Raw genomic sequence first — 18,689 nt, 5'->3', positions numbered from 1 at the left:
ATTTTCCTCCAACACCACATTTCAAAGACGTCAATCCGGCAACGATCAGCCCTTTTGAGGGACCAGGTCTCTCTCTCAATACATACATATAAAAATATATACAAAAATCGCCAAACTGTGAGCCAGTTTGTTGGCGATTTGATATTTATTTAAGTATTATTTATTAAGATTACATTACATGGTTTTTTTGGCAATAGGAAAGGTAACTGGGCAAGGGTCAGGTTTGGTTCCCGGGTTGGGCATGGTATAATTAGGATTTTTCGGATTTATATTTCTATACTTACTTTATTCATTATTTGGGTATATTCCTATACTTACTTTATTCATTATTTCGAGTTCGCGCGAACACGCGCGAACATTGACAAACAGACGCCAGCAGATCAACCTCCTCCATTCTGTATTTCTTTATTAGATTTACAACTTTATCTGTTATAATATAAAGTCGAATATCGAATAGAAATACAGATTGGAGTTAACTTGATCTGACTGGCTGACTTTCAAACGCATATCTCATTTCGGGTCTTCTGCATCGTTGTGGCTGCTACTTAATATTAAAGTATATTGATTAAATTAATACAATTTTTCATCAGATTCATAGAAAATCAGATAAAAGAATCTCTGCAGCAAGATAAGGGCCAAGGGTGCAATATGCCGCAATTGGATCCGTTTGCTGAGGAATTGGTTGCTTTGGAGAGGAAGAAACAACCTAGTATTGTGTGCAACGATCCGGATTGGGTGAAATGCTATGTAAGTACAATTTTTTTAAACGTTACCCCACACTATTGTGGAACGTCCCGGTAAACAAGCAGAAGTACCACCTGATGGTAAGCAATCGCTGCAGCCCATGAAAACTTGAAAGACCAGAGGCGTTACAAGTGCGTTGCCGGCATTTTGGGAGTTAGGAATTTAAGGGTTCGTTCGTTGTTCGGGAATCGGGGATTGGGAAGATTAGGACGGGGGAATTGGGCCTCCGGTAACCTCACTCACACAACGGAAGCGTTGTTTCACGTCGGTTTTCTGCTCGGCCGTGGTATCACTCCGGTCGAGCCAGCCCATTTGTGCCGAAGCATGGCTCTCTCACACTTAATAAATATACATACCTAAGATCTGTCAATACCTATGTTTTTTTTACAAATAAATACATTTTATTCTATTCTAATCATATGTATCATATTTTCAGCTATCCAAATGTTGGGTAGTCAAGGATATACTACGGACGACAAAGGATTTAGTCTGCACGTACCAAGATATATTACACCAGACTGATTGGAAACGCCACCTCGGACCTGTACGGACGATAAAGAATGGTGGGATCTTTACCCTTGAGAAGAGCGATCATATCAAGATCAAATGTAAGGGTAAACGTGGCAATAGGTAAGGGACTAGTTCAAAGTCAAAGCATTTATTTCGATTAATCCTAAATTAGGCACTTTTGAAACGTCAAATTGAATTCTCCGTCAGTCCGTCCATCAGTGAAGCTAGGTGCTCGTTCCAAAGTGTAGCTTCGAATGGAGAAAAACGAGCAAGAAACTCCATCGTTACTCTTTTTAAAAATTATTTTGCAATATCTCTGATACATTATATGATCATTTACCTATTGTATATAAAAAAGTTGTTCTAAAAAAGAGCATATTTCTATGTATGTCCTTTTATGGTAGTTAAAAGTGGGCAAATAACCAGATGGGCCTGGGTGTCTACTCTAATTCAACGAACGAACGAAAAATCTTCGCAGATTGCATACTACAATTTTATTCTATTTATTGCGTACTTTCGTGAACAGAATGAACTAATATGAAATAAAATATGAAATTAAAAATAAAACGTTATTTCAAGTAATTTTATCAGTAAATCAATAAAACCTACGGCCGAAGATTAAACGAAACTTTGTATTCGAGAACCAGACAACCTCTCAAGCCTACAGCATTCGAGGAATTATAAGTGTGTTGTTAGTCTTTGGTGGTGGGTGATTCGGTTTCTAGTAGCCACACTCATTCATGGTCCATTGCAGGACTGTAGCTCAGAAAAGAGGGTTTGGGGGGGGGGAGGGTACGGACTTATTTAAAATTATCTGAAATTCATTACACAAATGTACTAATCCGTCGGCAAATAAATCTATCAATCCGATTGTGAATTATGGACAGATATTGCATGACTTCAGACATTGCCCTTCTGAATTTCAGCGTTTCCATGTCCACCATGCCAGACACAAATAAGGAAGGGTATAAGTAAGGATAGTATCCGTACTGTTTTTTTATACATATATCCATCGAGCAAATTTACGTTGTGTTTTTTCAATCATTTGAATATACTTTTCTTCGTAGGGATTCCAGATAACAGCACCATATTCAAGCTTAATGCGCACAAAAGCATTGTATAATACTTTCGCAACGCGTATATTATAAAATTGTGATGCAGTCCTCATGACAGACCCTAACATTTTGTACGCCGACTTACAAATTTTGTTGATGTGCGTGTGAAAGTCTAATTTGCAATCCATTACCAATCCTAAGTCCCTAATCTCATATACTCTTTCCAATGGAGCGTGAGACAACTTATAATTAAAAATAATGGGCTGTGATTTTCGCGTGAAAGTTATTATTTTACATTTAAAGGTATTGAACGGAGGGTGATTTTCTTGACTCCATACAGACACCACATCAATATCTTTCTGTAATGTCTCAGCGTCAGCCTCAGTTTCAATACCAAGAGTTAGTTTTAGGTTATCCGCAAATAGGAGACATTCGGAAGTCAAAACAACATCTGGTAAATCGTTGATAAATATAAGGAATATTAAAGGTCCCAACGTACTACCTTGACTTCCTCCTGATCTAGTAAAGTAGTCTCCCGAGTTACAGCCATTCAACCGCACATATTGACGTCGGTTCAAAGTCAAAGTCAAAGCATTTATTTCAATTAATCCTAAATTAGGCACTTTTGAAACGTCAAATTGAATTGTCCGTCAGTCTGTCTGTCAGTGAAGCTAGGCGCGGTTATTTAGGTAACAGGAGAAAAAATTGAGGAGCTTTGGTACGAATCCAATAATCGCCTGCCTTTCCAATAGCAAATCATTATCCACTAGGTCGAATGCTTTTTTGAAATCGAAGTAAGCCGCATCGACTTGCATACGCTTATCCATTTGTGCGCAGATATAGTCCACATGCGAGACCAAGTTGGTGGTGGTGCAGTGAGCTGTACGAAACCCATGCTGGCTGTTATGTAGCTGGTGACCGATTTGGCAGTTGATGCGATTACTTAAAATTGCTTCAAAGATCTTACCAAAAACGGATAGGACAGCTATAGGTCTGAACGAAGTGACATCTGCACCTCCGTCTCCTTTAGGAACAGGAGTGACTCGGGATAACTTCCAGCTCTCTGGATATCTTGACTGAGTCAAAGAAAGATTATACAAGTACAGCAGAGGCCGTCCAATGACCGATATACAGTCCCTAGGAAGACAGGAATGCCATCCGGCCCACCAGCTGATCGTGGTTTGAGGCGTCTCACTGCCTTCTTCAGATCGTTACCATCGACTGTCGTGATGGAAACGGAGGCTACATCCCGATGGATGTATGCATAAGCGGTTTTAATAGCAGTATCCGGATTTAGCACGGGTTTTTCTGCATGGAAAACGGACGCAAAATATTTAGCAAAGGCGTCGGCTGCGGCTTGATCGGTCATTTCAGTGTTTTCATGTGTATATGTATCTATGTTGCTTCTATCCTTTTTCCTGTCCTTTACATATTTCCAGAATTGCACTGAGTCGTCAATTATATTGTTTTGTAATACAGTCATATGTTTCCGATATTCGCAGTCTATCAATTTCTTAACTTTCTCTCTATAATATATAAACATTGCTTTATTAAATTCTTTACCCTCTTTTTTGAATTTCTTATGATGGAAATGTTTGTTTTGTATATTTTTTATTATTTCTACGTTGTACCATTTCGGATATGTGTATCGCTGATTGTTTGACAAGCGTTTTCTAGTAGGCACAAACAGACGTATAATTTTATATAGCTTATCATGGAACAACTGAACAGCACAATTAATGTCGTTTATTGTTAACTAGTCAGACCAGTCCACTTCAGCCAATGCATTGTATAAACCTTGAAAATCCGCCTTTCGCCAGTTCCAATCTGTACTGGTATCCGACCGACGTGTCACTTGTTGCGGAGATGATACCTATCTGCGAGGATAGCTTAAAGCCCGGAAAAGTTATAATTATATCGAGCATCGGATGATACTGATCGATTTTTGTTATTTATATATATATATATATATATATATATATATATATAAGGCGTAACGTTATATATATATATATATGTACGTTATATACATATATATATATATATAACGTTACGCCTTTAATCCCCGAAGGGGTAGGCAGAGGTGCATAATTATAATGGCACATAATGCCATTGTACACGCACATTTCACAATTTATGTTATAAGTCCCATATACCGGGCACATTTCCAGACTCCGTGTTACAACTGAGAAATTTTCGAAAAACCGAAAAAAACCCCAGTAATTGTAATTTACGTAGGATAGCATAATAAACTAATTTCTGAGCAAAATGTCGCTTATACCCTATTTCCTTTTAACTATCGATGTTTTTGTTTTTCTAATTAAATTTTAAAAAATGTTATAAACAAGTATAGTAAATAAATAAATGAGAAATCTTTATATGTTGCAGTGGTTCGGAAACGACATGGGTCGGTTACCATATAGGGTTCCGTAAGTCGGTGGAACGGCTGCCGCCCCCACCAGGAAGGGAAGACACCTACAATGTGCTGATATTTGGCTTCGATTCCACCTCCAAGTTCGGCATCATGCGCAACCTGCCCCGCAGCTTCAATCACATCAAGAACCACTTGAAGGCAACCGTTTTGGATGCGTAAGTATTTATTTTACATTATCTATACTACACTAATATTATAAAGCTGAAGAGTTTGTTTGTTTGATTGTTTGTTTGTTTGAACGCGCTAATCTCAGGAACTACTGATCCGATTTGAACAATTCTTTTTGTGTTGGATAATCTATTTATTGAGGAAGGCTATAGACGATAAAACCATCACGCTATGACCAAAAGGAGCTGAGCAGAGCGGGTGAAACCGCGCGGCAGTAGCTAGTTTTTTTTATATGCATCGTCACAACTTTTATCACAGAGGTGCACAATAAGTATGGCACGTAATGCCACTGTACAATGTACACCCACTATTCACCATTTATGTTATAAGAGGGACGGAGCTATGTAGGTTGTATAGCTCCGACCTTCTTGCACTGCTCAATGATCAACCATTCCGAGCAAATAGCAGACTAAGGCCCCTGCTCGTATGTTTATTCGCGAGTATATAGGACTTCATTACAGGTAGATCAATAAAAGTCTTTTTTCTATGGGACAAGCCCGCCGCAACTTCCCACACCGCTGCAACTCCTGTAAGCCAGGATCTACAGTAGATACAAACATGAAAACACCGGAACATTGAAGTCCGGCGCGTTCCAGGGACATAAATGACTGTCTTCGATTCCGCAACGAAAAAAATCAGAGTATATTATTAGAGGAGAAGAAAACCAATGAACGTGTGTTAAAAATGGTCTTGTAACGTTACAGGTACAATATTGTTGGTGACGGCACTCCTGCTGCCTTGTTCCCGATCCTCACTGGAAAAACTGAGCTGGAACTACCAGACGTAAGGAAGGCTAGCTCCAACGCTACGCTGGATTCATTCCCTTTCTTGTTCTACAAGCTAAAGAAAGATGGGTAAGTAAACCAAGACAACGAATAAAAGCCCGAGTGAATAGGTTGCTTATGGGCAGACGTGCTCCATCGTAGGCCGCATCATCACTTACCATCAGGCGAGATAGCGGCTAAACGTCGGCCCATTAAAAAAAAATAATAATAAAAACGTAAGGGTGTTGTGGTAACACATCGATCGATAGTCCATCGATGGCATCGATCGACATCGGTCGACATTCATCGATTAGTGAGGTAACTTTAATTGATCGACGGATACCGGTCGACTAACCAATCGATATATTGCCGGTCGACGTAGATTGATTATATTCCGGCCGGAACCTATCAATCGACATCGACCAATCCATTCCACCATCGACAGATAGTATCTATCGGCTATCGATCGACGTCGACTAATCCAATCTACCATCGATCGATGGCACCGGTCGAAGTCTATCTAAATGACAGAGATAGAACGATATTTAAGTACAACTTAAAATTGAGTAGCATATCAGTATTTGGGCTTTACTAACGTAGTTCAGTGCAGTTGCATTGGTTAGTTTATTCGAATCGGCCAATCAGAGCGCCGAACCAGCTCTCGTTTCGACCGTTCGTGTATCCAATGACTTTTATTTTATGTGATGGTAAGCAATCGTTGCCGCCCATAGACACCCTAAATACCAGAGTCGTTACAAGTGCGTTGCCGGCTTTTTGGGGGTTAGGAATTTAAGGGTTGTTAGGGAATCGGGGATTGGGAAGATTGGAAAGGGGGGTTAATTGGACCTCCCTGTCTATACAAGACATCGCTGTCGCCGGCTGGAGGCGCTGGACTCCCTGCGCGGTCGCTGCGCACCAAGCTGCGCACTTACCAATTGGCATCGCGGCGGCTTGCCGGCGTCGCTGCGCACCAAGATGCGCACAACGCAGTTTTACTAAGACGGCTTGCCGGCGTCGCTGCGCAGAAAGCTGCGCACTTCGCTTTCTATCGACGGCGGTGACGCAGCTATTTGTTATAGTTTCTTTTATAATTTATAATTAATACACAATTGTTTTATTTGCTCTATACTTATTTCGAGTTTTACTCACTGACGCTATCGAAGAATATCACTAACCTCACTCACACAACGAAACACAACGCAAGCGTTGTTTCACGTCGCCTTCCTGTGAGGCTTTCTATCATTCTGGTCGGGCCAGCGCATTCGTGCCAAAGCATGTTTCTCACGTGTAAAATTATTATAACAGCAAATTTTTATTTTACACTAGTTGACCCGGCAAACTTCGTATCACCTCTTTCTCACCTTTCAAACCTACCCTGGACTTCCACAAATAATTCAAGACGAAAATTAGCCAAATCGGTCCAGCCGATCTCGAGTTTTGGCGAGACTAACAAACAGCAATTGATTTTTATATACATACTAGCGGACCCGACAGACGTTGTCCTGTCTACACGTCTTTAATTTGAACTTTTTTAATAAGCTAAAACATTCTGGACCTTTTTGATGAAAATTGTTACGGTATTCAAATGTTATGACAATATCTAACGTCATTAATATTTGACACTGCGATGGTAGCGCCGTCTGTCGGATCCAATGTAAAACATTCCAAAATCAACAACTACGGATAAATTAAAATATAATCAAAAAATAATTGTCCAGCGGACAAAATTGTGAATCTAAACCATTCTCAGATCCTCTTGAACACACACAAAAAGTTTCATCAAAATCCGTCTAGTCGTTTAAGAGGAGTTCAGTGACATACACACGTACAGAAGAATTATATATATAAAGATAGAGAATAGAGATTAAAAATATATATATTTTCTTTGCAGATATCGTACAGCGTATTTCGAGGACATGCCGGAGATTGGCACGTTTCAATACCGGTTCAATGGCTTCAAACAACAGCCGGCTGATCATTACTTACGATCATTCTACCTTGAAATGCGCAAATGGTCCAAATGGATGAAAAAAAATTCGTATTGTGTCGGCGACACACCGCAGTATAAAGTCATGATGAACATTACTGAACAGGTACGTGTCATGTGTATGTGAACTTGTATGTTTGTAAACGCACCCACGACACAGGAGAAAATCCTAGTGTGGGGCAATATATGTACCTATGTCAAAAAAAAGAGCGGACTGCCTCGTTGGTCGAGTGGTCGCAAGTGCGACTGCCGAACAAGGGGTCTCGGGTTCGATTCCCGGGTCGGGCAAAGTATTACTGGGCTTTTTCGGATTTTCGAAAATGTCTCGGTAGTACGGAGTCTGGAATTGCGTCCAGTATATGGCAATAAGATCACCCCCTATTACATGGGACTTATAACACAAATCCTCCGGGAATTTTATTAATTATTATAATTATTCACCTCCGGGAATTTTAGAGATAGATATATATGGGCAACGTCACACCTTTTGTCCCCGAAGGGGTAGTCAGAGGTGCTCATTAAGACACGTAATGCCACTGTACAATGTCCACCCACTTTTCACCATTTCTGTTATAAGTCCAATGTAATAGGGGGTGAGCCAACGGTTCTTAAACACTGCTTTCGCTTCATCGACAGTCATCAGTCTTTTCATGCATGCTCGTCGGTTAAAGTATTGTCTCTTTTCTTTACAGTTTATGCAACTAGATGGCAAGAGATTTGCATTCACTTTCGTCGCTGACATCACGCATGATGCAAGCTTCATATCCTTAGCTGACGACGATTTCTTGGAGTTCCTACGTCGACTCGAGGAGAGAGGGGATTTGGAAGACACCCTCGTCATCCTGATGACTGATCATGGACCGAGGTAAGGCTTGAAATCATTATTATTATTTTTTTTTATGTTAAATGGGCCGACGTTTGGCCGCTATCTCACCTGATGGTAAGTGATGATGCGGCCTACGATGGAGCACGTCTGCCCATAAGCAACCTATTCACTCGGGCTTTGAAGACACCCAGGTTATACCCATCAGGAAACACAGACTCCGGCAAGGAGTTCCACTCCCTAGCAGTTCGCACAAGGAAGCTTGAAGCGAAGCGCTTCGTGCGTGTGGGTGGGATTTTTTATGGAATTGAGAGATGGTAAGCAATCAGCGTCGCCCATGGATATACGTAGCACCTAAGGCGTAACAAGTGCGTTACTGGTCTTTTGGGGATCGGAAAATGGGGGGGAAGGATTGGTCTAATTTGGTCAATAGACTGGACTGCCTCGTTGGCCGAGTGGTTGCAAGTTCGACAGCCGGACAAGGGGTCTCGGGTTCGATACCCTGGTCGGGCGACGTATTACTGGGCTTTTATCGTTTTTCGAAAATTTCTCAGTGGAGCACGGAGTTTGGAAATGTGCCCGGTATATGGCAATAGGCTCACCACCTATTACATGGGACTTACAACATAAATTGTGAAATGTGGGTGTACATTGGCATTATGTGCCATAATGTGCACCTCTGCCTACCCCTTCGGGGAGTAAAGGCGTGAGGTTATTAAGAAAAAAACTTGGATTCATAAACAAAAAAATGTTATTACATTAAGCATACAAAGTATTAGAAAAACTTCCTTGTTTTATTAGCTACCTAAAAGCGTTATTTATTTAAAAATGAATTAATTAGGCCTCTTGTACACACACGGTTTTTCACCGTTAAAATCTACGGTTAATTCGCCGTGCGGCGGCACGGACGTCAGTGTTGTATGGATCACTATGGAAGCGTGTAAACAGGCGCGGGGCGGCGGTAAACTGTACGGCTAACACACCGTTTTTTTTGAGGGGGAAAATCATCCAATGACTTCTCCCGCCTTGGGCGAGGCAAGAGGGAGTGTCAGACTCTTACTGACTAAAAACCACCCCGTTCCTTCTCCTGCTTTTCGAGCCGGAGCCCCGGTAAACCCGCTAGGTAGTCCGCAGCTCCGATCAGGACTAACACACCGTAGGGTTGAAAAATCGTGTCGTGGACAAGAAGCCTAACTTTTTTTTATGAAAAACGCCGGTATCGAGCATACGTATTACCTAGTGGTAAGCAATCGCCACCGCCCATGGACACTTGAAACACCAGAGGCGTTACAAGTGCATTGCCGGCTTTTTGGGAGTTAGGAATTTAAGGGTTGTTGTTCGGGAATCGGGGATGTGGAAGATTGGGAAGGGGGGAATTGGGCCTCCGGTAACATCACTCACACAACGCAAGCATTGTTTCACGTCGGTTTTCTGTGAGGCCGTGGTATCACTCCGGTCGAGCCGGCCCATTCGTGCCGAAGCATGGCTCTCCCACACTTGATAAGTGTAAAGAAAAAAGGGCAATTACAAAAACATTTTATTAAATATGTCTTATACAGCGTGTAACAAAATACCCATATACATCAAGAAGCACTGAAAAATACAGGTTGAATAGAATCTCTACACAAAATAGGTACTAAATACTAGGTGTCGCATGGTTCTTGACTTTATAAATCATACAAAAGTGCATGAAAAATAAATATTGGAAAAGCTCATAAATTCGTTCCATAAAAACATGAGTTGAAAAAACCCCTTCCCGTATCGTTTGTTATGTTGTCTAGAAACCGTGCACTTGATATGTATTTGTATACCCCCTTTTTGTTACACCGTGTATTTCTTATTATTATTTTGTGACCTCCCCTACGATGAATTTATGCAACGCCATGTTTATGTATTTATAATAAACATAATAAAAAACTATACTCCAAAGATTGATTTTTTATTTTAAAAAAATAAGATACAAATGTAGACCTTAAAATTACATGATTAAGTTATAATTTTGAATAATCACAGCTTATGTTATAGACAACTTTTTAAAAATAAACAATATTCTTATGAATAAACTACCTAACAATATTTCAATATCTAGATTAGATTGATTATAAAAATACTAAATATAGACTCGTTTGAAAAGAGCTGGCTACTATACAATGTGATAGGGGTGGGACTTCTAACCCGTTAAGGCTGAGTACTACATCTAATTTTATCGACAAAAAAAATAATATGGGGGGTTGAACCCCTAATTGAAAATATTGAAAAATAGTGAATTTTTCGGTAAAAATAATTCACAAATGATTTTTTTCTCACCAAAACATTATCGAACATATGAAAAAAGTAATGAATTAGTTAGCCAAGGTTATTAGCTACCGTTTGTCGTTTTTTTTTTTGTTTCTCTGACGCATACAATCTTTGATATCAAAAAAAGTAAAAAAAAATATTAAAATAGCCATAATTTTTAGGGGGAGGGGATTCGACCCCTTCGACCCCCGACTTTTGTCGATAAAATTAGATGTAGTACTCAGCCTTAACAGGTTAGAAGTCTCGCCCCTATCACATTGTATAAGCTCGAGATCTCGGGTTCGGTTCCCTGACGGCCGAAATGAATAACCGATCTTAATCCAAAACCTCTAGATTGGTTTCGGTTTTTTATGAAAACCCATTATGTGTGGCATAATGTCAAAATTCCATATTAATCCATAGATTTTGAATTTCCATTGGTTATTATTAATTTTAGATGTTAACCGCGACACACAGAGTCATTTAATGGTTACTTAACCGGGTTCTTAGTAATTGTTTCCGCAACCAAAATGTTAGTAAGGAATAGTTTAAGTAATCATTTAATGTCTCTGAGTGCGACAGTTAGTCATTCACGATAACTTGTATTTTTGGTGACCCAAATTTCAGAAAATTCGCAATTGAATAGCCTATTTTACCCAACTCAAGACAACGCTCGATAAATTCAAGCCATAAGTAAGAGCAAAAACAATGAATACAATATTAATCTTATTCCTACACAAATAATAAATATGACAGTCATGATATTAAAAACAACAGGTGATTTTGACTACTTAGCTGTACTCAGTAGGGCTTTGTAGCTTCGAATCAGTTTATTAAACAATGTTAAAACTGAAGGGGCATATTTTAGCGAGTCGCTTATAAAAACATCGCAAGGTTTCAACGAAATGTCCATAGCAATGAACAACGAATAAATAAGTGTCCCTTTGCACACCCTACTGTAACACGTCTCCTTGTAAGGAGATCCGCATAGCTTATTCAAATAATTCATTTGCTGCAAACAGAATAGGAACTCGTCAAAGTTTTTCATTACTTGTCCAACGTATCTCCTTTTCCCACTCTCAAAATATCCTTTAACGCGATTCGCTTCCTTCAAATCTTTCAAATCAGTGCCCAATAGAGATTGAGCGTTCAGCAATACGTAACACAATATAATCGCTCTAGTCTCCTTTGATACGTCCTCTTTCCTACAAGCAAAATACACCAGTGCTATGAACAGCAGCACGCTGTCATCTGGTAGTTTAGATAACATTTCAATGTTTATACCCTTATGTTGCAAGAAATGCTGAAATAGGTTCCAACGATCTATATCCTCCCAACCATTCTCGAATACAGATACTTGGCAATCGTAGTCCGGGCGCGGCACGCACGGGTCTACCGTGTCTATCTCCGTATAATTTTCATTGTCATGATACAGTTTCAAAGTAGCCCTTTTGTAATTTGTTAGAAGATTGTATGCGTATTTTGTTATATCAATTGAAAGTAGAAAACTGTCGTTGTTATTGTTGTCTTGCCTGTCGAACCAGGAGCCTTGGACGACTCGCCATTTGTACAAGTTTACGTACATACTCGGTATGTGTTCGCACACCACCCCCTTCTCGAACCAGTCGGGGTCTTCGACTCCTATATCAAGCTGCGAGTTGATCAGGTATTCGGTCGCGAAACCACCTTCCGTCTTCGGTATGTCTAGTAACGTAGACTTGTGTGCTGCCCAAAACTTACTTCTATCATCTTCGCTTTGCAAATATTCTGAAATACTACGACGTATTTCTTGCTCCTCGTGCTGCGATAACCACAATATCAGTTGTTGATTTCTTACGTAATAGTCTTCTTCGTTAGATTCGTTTACAACATTCCATGATCTTAGTAATTCGTCAAAAAATTTACCAGGAAATATAGCGTCGGATAGACATCTAAATATAACCATTTTGCTCTCAGTTAGATTGTTTCTCCTGAGAAAATTCTGCAGTGTGTACCGTCGACAGTGAATCGTATTTGTCGTGCTGTCAAATGCCAATGTAGTTTCCGGAATGTATGGCGCTGTCCTAAAGCAGTATTCTATATCATTACTGATAATAGGACATTCTAATCTCGTGGCTAAAGCAATGCAATCATCCTTACTTTCTGTAATGCAGAACGCGTGTTGTGAGCCCGCGTCGTGTACTATTTGTACATTAGTGTCTCTCAATAGTATAGGTCGTAAAAATTCAGCCTTGTTTACACTTTTATCGAAGACGAAACGACCAAATTTTTTAATCTTCTTGTTAATATCCGTGTCACCGCCTTTGAACACGAAGTAGCATTTTACGTTGGCCTTTTTAAACATATTCAGTAGATTGTCGTGTACGTGTGTTGCGTACCGATCCATGTCCCCACCAAACGTAAAAGGTATCTTAGATGATTGGTACTTATTATGGAGAAAGTTTTGCCCGTCAATCACGACGCTGCAATTCTTTAATTCAAACTCTTCTGCCGTGTCGGCGACTAATTTCGGAAAGTAGTAGATCCTCATTTTTTATATGATTCCTGCAACAGACAAAATGTAATTTTAGTACTTATATACTTATTGTAGTAGGTATGCAGAGAGGCTATCGATAAACCGTTTCCTTCGCACGCGACGTCATCGCGTCGTATCGTAAGCATCGAATGCATTTCATACGCGGACTTGTTGAAACATGATTTTGTATTGGATTACTCAACTATCATATCTACCTACCGTTTTTTATACCTAAGTAAATTAGCTAGGAAAATGTGTAAACTAAATAATCAATTATGGCTATATTTCACCGGGATACCATGGTGGCGCAACCAGTCGCCTGGGGCCTTAGTCTGTTATTACAATTGTGTCAGAATGGTCGATCACTGAGCAGTGCAAGAGGGACAGAGCTATGTAGGTTGTATAGCTCCGTCCCTCTTGCACTGGTCAGTGATCGACCATTCTGACACAATAGGCTACTTTCCTACTAGTCAAATTCAATACTTTTTTCGAAACGTCAAAAACGATATTTTCTATGAACTTTGTATGAAATAGTGCATTATGACGTCATAAGTTTTTGACGTCAAATAGCAGACTTATTTCTAGAAATTTAGTAAGAAAAAATCGAAAATTAAATAGTTCATCAATGAATGAGAGTGTGATTATTTTTTAATATTTTATTGTATTGAAAAGTTGTAGTAATTTATTTTTGACCGAGGATAGTACCCAATTGTAATAGCAGACTAAGGCCCCTGGTTGCTTGATGTCCGCTTTGCACAACCAATCTGGCGGCGCGACCAGTTCGGGCGGCAGCATAGAATGTTAGGTACTGGTCGCGCCACCACTAATTATTACAGCGCTGTGTGGTGTCCCACACACTCAGCCGCCAGTCCGTATCCAATACTATCTCATTGACGTCCATTTTTATAGGATACTAGCTACTTCCGCGCGGTTTCACCCGCTCTGCTCGGCTCCTATTGGTCATAGCGTGATGTTTAATAGCCTATAACCTTCCTCAATAAATGCACTATCCAACACAAAAATATTTTTTCAAATCGGACTAGTAGTTCCGGAGATTAGCACGTTCAAACAAACAATCAAACAAACTCTTCAGCTTTATAATATTAGTATAGACTAGCGACCCGCCCCAGCTTCGCTATTGCACCCAATAGTGATATTGATATATTATGCATGTATTATACTTATAAACCTTCCTCTTGAATCACTCTATTAAAAAAACGGCATCAAAATCCGTTGCGTAGTTTTAAAGATTTAAGCATACAAAGGGACAGAGAAAGCGGCTTTGTTTTATACTTTGTAGTGAAGGGTGCTTATTATGAGAATCAACATTGTAAGTAGCAACAATACTAAACATTATCTGATAACTACGAACCAACGACCGGCGATCTACGGACCTCGCAAATTATTACATTGTTACACTAACAATACAGTAAGATTTTTAGTTTTAATTCCGCTTATACATGTATTTTTTAACATGCGGCATGCAGCACCGCCCTCCCGCCCGCAATTATACGCTCATGCAACACAGTGCACAGAAAAATATTGTATTTACAAACTAAATGAGGCTTCTAACCCATTAAGGCTGAGTACTGAGTACTACATCTAATTTTATCGACAAAAAAAATATGGGAGCTTGAACCCCCTCCCCCTAAAAATTATGGCTATTTTAATATTATTTTTTATACTTTATGTGATATCAAAGGTTGTATGCGTCGTAGAAACAAAAAAAAAACAACGACAAACGGTAGCTAATAACCTATTAACTAATTCTTTTTTCGAATTTTCGAAAATTTCTCGGTAGTAGCACGGAGTCTGGAATTGTGTCCAGTATATGGCAATAGGCTCACCCCCTATTACATGGGACTTATAACACAAATGGTGAAAAGTGGGTGTACATTGTATAGCGGCATTACGTGCACCTCTGCCTACCCCTTCGGGGATAAAAGGCGTGACGTTGTGTATGTGTATGTATGTATGTCTACAACTATATCTCAGCAAGATTCAAATGTAACAGTTTTGTGTTTATAGACAAAAATAGAAATGGTATCTCATAATAAACAAACAACCTAACCTAACCTAACCCTACTGCCGCAGTGTGGTGAGTCAGGTGTCTGTATAGTAGAATAGAATAGTCATTTATTTCTGAGTATATGGTATACATCGAGATCTTAATCTATACTATAATATTATAAAGCTGAAGAGTTTGTTTGTTTGTTTGTTTGAATGCGTTAATCTCAATAATTACTGGATCGATTTAAAAAATTGATATTTTTGTGTTGAATACACCATTTATCGATGAAGGCTTTATGCTATAAAATATTACGCTACGTCCAATAGGAGCCGAGGAGAGCGGGTGAAACCGCGCTGAAGCTACTAGGGTACTGGTTTTAGTAAAGTAAAAATCCCACACTCCCTAGTGTTTCTCCCCTAAAAGCTAGGCCATTCGGGGTTTACCCCGTACAAAAAAAAAGGAAAAATCATTTATTTAGCACCGGCCACGCTGTCCCAAAAACAAACACAGAAAAGAAAGAAAAAATCAGGTAAAATTAATTAAAAACATTCAAAGTAAAAATATTATTGCATTTTTCTTCATAAAACAAACTTTACATAAAAACAAGGTGGCAAGGTACCTAAGCCAAAAGGGTTGACACCTCAGTATGAAGTATGAAAAATGGTTTGTAACTTACAGATACCACGGTGGCGCGACTGATGTCCCAGTGAAATATAGCCCTTAGTAATTGTTTTAATATATTTGAATAACTAAATCTGTCATCATCATCAAATCAACCACAAAATATCTAATACTAGCTACTTCTGCGCGTTTCACCCGCTCTGCTCAGTCCCTATCGATCGTAGCGTGATGATTTAGATATAGATATAGCCTATAACCTTCCTCTATAATGCTACCCAACACAAAAATAAAATCAAATCGGACCAGTAGTTCCTGAGATTAGCACGTTCAAACAAACAAACAATCAAACAAACTCTTCAGCTTTATAATATTAGTATAGTATAGATAGTATAGATTTAATAAATCGGACGCTAGAAAATTCTATATATTGTGTGAATAATTAATGAAATAATAATTAATTCAATTAGATTCAGTAATCATTGTGCCGATAGTCTTATCTGCCAATGGCCTCATTGCCAAAAGCTTCGACCAACACCTGAGTAGGTTAACGTTAGACGGTTGGATCATGGACACAGCGCATTATGAACTTATGAAAGTGATATATTTATTTAGGTATTTATTTATTATATTAAGGCAATAGCAACAATAGAATTATAAAAAAATATTGACAGAGATACAAACTAGTGTTAATATCAAAATTTTGAATTCAATAATTTTATTTAATGAGAATGTATGTCAGTCTATTTATAATTATAAATTAAGTGTTTGTATTCCAAATGGTGAAATACAACGGAACTATGATGATTGTAAACCTACCACCTTTCTATTGTATTGCCCATACTTGCAAATAAATAATTTTCTATTCTATTCTATTCAATGAAAGATTTGCACAGCATTCAAGTATAATATTTGTGCCCACTAAATGAGAATATAATAAGTTTAACAAGCTACATAGTCATAGTATTGTTACTAACTAATGTAACCTATTTAGCATTAAAGAAACAAAAATAGCATTTCGTTGCTTACGATCTGAAAAGATTCGAGACACTTTTTTTTGAGGGGGGAAAGTCATCCAATGACTTCTCCCGCCTTGGGTGAGGATAGAGGGAGTATCAGTATCTTACTGCCTAAAAACCACCCCGTTCCTACTTCTGCTGTGAGCCGGAGCCCCGGTAACCTTTTACGTTGTCCGCAGCTCCGGAAGATTCGAGAAACCTTAAAGCTTTTTATCTGAGAAGTTTTCATATAAAAAACAGCTTAGCCGAGTCTGTTTTCTTACTAAGCTATGTGTACCAATGAATATGATTGGTGGAAGCCAAACGCATCTACGGCAACATAGCATAGCACTGAACACATCTCTGGAAAAGCAACCTAATGTCCGTACTAGTTATATAACTTAAAACGGGGTGAACAGAATTGGAGGGGTGAATCGACGCAGAAGACGGGGTGAATAAATGTTGGGAAAATATTCTAACACATATTCACGCCATTCCTGTGTCTATTCACCCCATTCCTGTGCCTATTCACCCCATTCCTGTGTGTATTCACCCCTCGCATTCTATTCACCCGTTTTACCGAAATTTTTAATTGTTTTAATATGTTTAAAATGGCTAAATATTATTAGTACTTACTTGTGTTCCTTTGTTGAAAGTTTTAAACACTAAAATACAAAGTTTTCTTATAAGATGTTGCACAATTACTGCTAATTGTTGCGTTGTATTCACTGTTCAGATTAGGACTTGTAATTGGTGCTTGATTATCGCGCACTCGATTATATAGTAGGGAGGTTTTGTACTCGAACGCGGCTCAAGATGGGACGTAGGTGCTTTGAGCTACAGTAAAACTAAAAAATAGGTCATACGACATTTTGTCTGGAAATCAAATCAAATTGTTTATTCGTGATACACAGGTTACATAAAGGTTTTAGGTAAAAATTGCTCATGCCGTGGGGTACAAATTATATAATAGTAGAATAAAGGAAAGAATATGATATGGATCTTTCTTTCACAAGAATAGGGATGATGACGGGGTATGAAAATTAAAAAAAAAAACTATTTAGTCCGTCAGTTAGGTAATGAAAAAATATTAGACACGTCTTTTTTTATTTTGTCTATAAGATAACAACACGATTTGTCAAAGTTTAGGAGTGGGAGCAAATACTTCATTTCTACGTATAACCTATGCCTTGATATCTTCGAAAGTATTTGTTTCCGGGTGAAAATAAAAAATACGTGTCTAATCTTTTAAAATAATCTACAAGACGGGCATTAAAAACAAAAAAAAAAAACATCTAATTGGAAAATTATATACTTGCGTAAGTTTTTTTAAATGAGAGTAAATTGCATAGTTTATAATTTTCCTAGGAATTTTCCTTGCTATTTTCCGTTGACAAATTTATCCATCCATTCATCTATCGATGAATTTCTACATAGTTTCATGAATTTCCACGTCGATCACTATCAATCCTGCCACACCAATGGCAAAAATCTAAAAACGACTTACTCCAACATTTATTTATAATTTGTATTATTATAGAAAGATCATTATTGATACATTATCAACTACTCATAAATATTTCGTTCAAAGATTCTTAATTCTATTCTTATGTATACATATTTATTTATTATTTATTTAGAAAAACATGCATAATTTTACAGCTTAAGCCAATACATTATACAGTTAAAATGTTGAAAATTTACAACAAAGAAAAAAGAAATACAATATTTTTAATTACTTAAAACTAATTCATCAGCCATCCATCTTCTCACAAAACCTTAAAC

General features: G+C 38.5%; 2 protein-coding genes across 5 annotated transcripts in view; one reads left to right on the top strand and one right to left on the bottom strand.

The window, feature by feature from the left end:
• LOC118276547 (uncharacterized) overlaps positions 1–18,689 on the top strand; it is a 50,599-nt gene that overhangs the window by 21,334 nt on the left and 10,576 nt on the right. For all 4 annotated transcript variants that reach the window (XM_050699944.1, XM_050699942.1, XM_050699941.1 and 1 more), the window contains 6 exons: positions 591–747; positions 1,181–1,374; positions 4,698–4,898; positions 5,616–5,765; positions 7,567–7,768; positions 8,355–8,527. In XM_050699944.1, the coding sequence (XP_050555901.1) occupies positions 591–747; positions 1,181–1,374; positions 4,698–4,898; positions 5,616–5,765; positions 7,567–7,768; positions 8,355–8,527 (1,077 nt within the window). The remainder of the gene's footprint in view (positions 1–590; positions 748–1,180; positions 1,375–4,697; positions 4,899–5,615; positions 5,766–7,566; positions 7,769–8,354; positions 8,528–18,689) is intronic.
• Positions 10,409–17,705, bottom strand: LOC118276548 (uncharacterized). Its single transcript, XM_035594883.2, has 2 exons — positions 17,541–17,705; positions 10,409–13,306 (listed from the first exon to the last, which is right to left on the bottom strand). The coding sequence occupies exon 2, from the start codon at positions 13,290–13,292 to the stop codon at positions 11,550–11,552; it is 1,743 nt and encodes a 580-aa protein (XP_035450776.2). The 5' UTR covers positions 13,293–13,306; positions 17,541–17,705; the 3' UTR covers positions 10,409–11,549.

This window comes from Spodoptera frugiperda, chromosome 17, assembly GCF_023101765.2.
Source record: "Spodoptera frugiperda isolate SF20-4 chromosome 17, AGI-APGP_CSIRO_Sfru_2.0, whole genome shotgun sequence".
Classification (NCBI taxonomy): Eukaryota; Metazoa; Arthropoda; class Insecta; order Lepidoptera; family Noctuidae; genus Spodoptera; species Spodoptera frugiperda.
Note: the sequence above shows the minus strand (reverse complement) of the source record. Positions and strands in the feature narration are given on the sequence as shown.

Bases quoted from the DNA above. Each gene is read 5' to 3' on its own strand.
- LOC118276548 (XM_035594883.2), bottom strand. From the start codon at position 13,292: ATGAGGATCTACTACTTTCCGAAATTAGTCGCCGACACGGCAGAAGAG.